General features: G+C 52.0%; 1 protein-coding gene across 1 annotated transcript; it reads right to left on the bottom strand.

Annotated features, from left to right (window-relative positions):
* On the bottom strand, positions 1-1,449 carry LOC124517944 (zymogen granule membrane protein 16). Its single transcript, XM_047087699.1, has 3 exons — positions 1,395-1,449; positions 1,078-1,210; positions 1-405 (listed from the first exon to the last, which is right to left on the bottom strand). The coding sequence occupies exons 1-3, from the start codon at positions 1,447-1,449 to the stop codon at positions 90-92; spliced, it is 504 nt and encodes a 167-aa protein (XP_046943655.1). The 3' UTR covers positions 1-89.
* Between the last annotated feature and the right edge of the window lie 1,894 nt (positions 1,450-3,343).

The raw sequence follows: 3,343 nt of genomic DNA, 5'->3' as shown, positions 1-3,343 counted from the left end.
ATTATTTTTATGGAACCCTGTAGGTGGGGTGGTGGTAAGGTAGTTCTCACAGCCCCACTGCAGTGCCTGGCCCAGGGCAAGGCTGCGGTTCAGCAACTGCCACAGTCGCTGGGATAGACGTCCCAGTGCAGGCCGATGGCATTGATGAGGGCACCAGATCGGCCGCTGATGAAGCGTAGCACGGTGTTGGGGTACAAGGGGGCAGCATTGAAACTCGTGCCTGTGTCTTTCCCAAAAGGCAGGTACCGGCCCTTGTCAGTCACGAAGACGAGCTTCCTCAGGTAGTACTTGTACTTGCCAGACACCTGGATCACTGACTCCCCGGGGTGCAGGAAAATCTCCTCCAGGTCTCCCTGGGTGCCACCCACATAGTCGCTCCACACCTTGCCATAGCGCACCTGGAGGCTGGGGGGAGGGAGGTGGTGAGGGAGGGAAGACTGAGCAGGGTGATTGGAATTCAGGACCTCTTGGCCTACAAGCTGAGAGACCTGCAAACTGGTGGCAGAGATGACAGGTCCTCTGCCAGTCCCAAGGTGTGTGAGGGATGAGGGAGCCCTTGAGGTCCTACTGGGAAATTCAACTCCTTTTGCCGACAGGCTCAGAGAGGATAAGTAGCTTGGCTGGAGCCCCCCGGACAGTGGTAGAGCTTCACTTTGAAATCTAGGTTCCGGCTGTGCCCCCAACCCCTACGTGAAAGAAGTAGATGGGCCTTTCTGGATGGCTTTCATGAGGGAAGAGACTCTGTTGCCCCAGGATCAGAAGGATACATGTTTTGGGGAGAGACATCAGCCAAGATGGAGGATGCCCAAGGGGATCTACACCTCAGGTGGGGCCAAAGTAGCCAGCTTCCCAGCGCCTCAGTGGCTGTGCTACAGATTTGCCCAAGACGTGCACGCTGGGGGGCTGTAGGGCTGTAGCAGCACTGGCCTCAGACCCCAGCCTCCTGATACCTTTCACATCCCAAGTTATGCCTGGGACTTGTTGACTGAAACAGATGTGACCCAAAGTGACTGAGAACTTTCCAGTGTGGTAAGATCGGAGAGGATCCCCAAACCACAGACACACAAAGAATCTTACCCTACGATGTAGTATCTGTTGACCCGGATACGGATGGCAGTGATGGGACCCTCCAGCTGGTAACCAGAATGGGAGAATCGCTCACCTCCACCACCTCCATACTCTCCATTGTAGGAGGAGGACCTAGCCTGAACTGGAGGGGACAGTAGGTGTCAGAAGGAGAGATCTCAAGAGCTCCAGTCCCTCCTCACCACTCCTACACCTCCCACAACTCAACGCCCACCACCCCAAGCCAGCCCCTGTGAGCCTTGGCCACTGGCAGAGCAGGAAGCTGTCTTTCATTGATGCTAATACTGGTCTCCTGGCCTCTCACTTACTGGCATTGGCTGAGGCTGATGCGCAGACAAGGGCAAGAAGAGTAATGGTCAACATTCTGGGGCTGGAGGGGAAAGAAAGGAGAATGTCAAGGTTCATTCACCCTGTTTCCTTTGGACTTCATTTACCCAGGCTTCCCTGGTTTAGACCTCCAATTGAGACTCGGCCCTCTTTGTCCCTCAACTCAGACCTAACTGACCCAGTCTTGGGCTCAGAAAGGATTGCCCCTAGTCTCTAGTCCTGCTCCTGGCAGGTACGATGTCCTTAACCCCTCTGTCCTCCCTGGTCTCGAGGATGCCAGCCCCTTGTTCCATCCTGAGTCAGAAGATCAATCCTAAGCCTCTGTCTGGACCAACCCATGTAAGTCCTGATCCCTCCTGGCACAAAGCAGGAAAAGAGTTTCAAAGAAGTGGAGGCCATCTCCAAACCATAGAGATGGTTGAGTTTACCAAACCAGGATTCTGAGCAAAACCTAACTGCAACCTGCCTGTGATACACGGGCCCGGCTTGGGGTATATCCGGGGCAGAGTTTAAATTCCTAGCTTCAGCCAGGTCTCAAATCAGAAGGAAAGGAGCATTTTAGGGGTTCGTCTTTGTGTCACCCAGGCAGTGAGGGTGATTATAGACGAGACTGTGCCAATACCAGCATCGGAACAGTTGAGAAACTGCACAACGAGTTTGGACCACAGCTCAAGATATCAGATTCCAGATGCCTGGTCTATTTGTCATAATTCTTTCTCCACTAACACAAATCTGGCTGTATCGATACCCCAAGCATCCCAGGTATCTCCAGTCTTTCCTCTGAGACTCAGATATCTTTGCACCTCCCTCAGATGCCCCAGGTACCTGTCACACAGGTCTCCCCTGCCACCCACTCCAGGCAGTCCAGCTCTGCTTGAATTCCCCCCTAACTCAAATCTAGCCAATCTTTCACCCCTTAGCCCAGGCCTCTGTCACCCCTCACCTGGCAGTTCCAGGTGCAAAATAACCCCTCTGAGACTTCCAGATCTTTTATATCAGGTCCAAGCCCTCCCCCTGCTCTTTATCGTGTGAACTTCACCTCCTGAGCAAACATGATCAGCCTCGTGGGGTCAGTTGTCAGAGTGGTGTCCTCTCTGGGCCAAGGCCCAGGTATCAGGATGGACAGGATAAACTTGAGGAAACAGTCACCAACGGAAGAGCCAGCAGCTTTGGGTGGCCAAAGTAACTAATTTCTTCTGGGTGTAGTCTAAGGTTTTCGCCCCCCTATTTGGGTGTTCTACAGGTGCTCCTACCTGCAATCTGTCATCTTTCAGGAGAAACATTGTCCTCATTGTCCTACATTTGAAATCTAAACTCTCGTGGGAAGGGATGATACACCCTATGCCCTGTACTTAGGAGTGTCTACTATTTTCCAGACAATTTTTTTTCTTCCTCTTTCCTGTTATTTTATATGAAAAAAATCCAAACATAGAGAAAAATTGAAAGAAATGTACAGTGAACACCCATATGCACACCACGTAGATTCTACCATGGTTAATATTTTGCTGTACTTGGCTTTTTTTTCCCCATCTATCCATCCTCAATCTGCCAGACTGTTTACAAAACCTTTCTGAGAAGGGTAATGTGTTGCTGCAGGTGGACAATGAACACCTGTCAATCTCCCTCCTGAGAGACAGGCAGTCAGGCCAATAGGCATGTGGGACGCTGAGGAAGTAACGGTACATGGTTCCTCCCTTGGGGGAAGTTGGGCTCAAGGCCCTCGGGGCTCCTGGGAGCCATGGCTGAATCTTCTGGGGGATAAAGCCCACACGGGGCAACAGCTCCTTCCCATAGGTTAGCTTGATGTCATAGATTTCTTCTCTTCTGAGGCTCTTCTCTTCCACCCAAGTCTCTAGGATGGACTCCTGAGTCCTACTTCTTGACTCCTCTAGGATTGGCTCTTTGACCCTCTGAGTCAGTGGGCCCTCCC

This window comes from Lynx rufus, unplaced genomic scaffold (genome assembly GCF_022079265.1).
Source record: "Lynx rufus isolate CCGP_SWC_20201006 ecotype Redwood Valley unplaced genomic scaffold, mLynRuf1.p SCAF_23, whole genome shotgun sequence".
Lineage (NCBI taxonomy): Eukaryota > Metazoa > Chordata > Mammalia > Carnivora > Felidae > Lynx > Lynx rufus.
The sequence above is the reverse complement of the archived record's forward strand: the minus strand, read 5'-3'. Positions and strand labels throughout refer to the sequence as shown.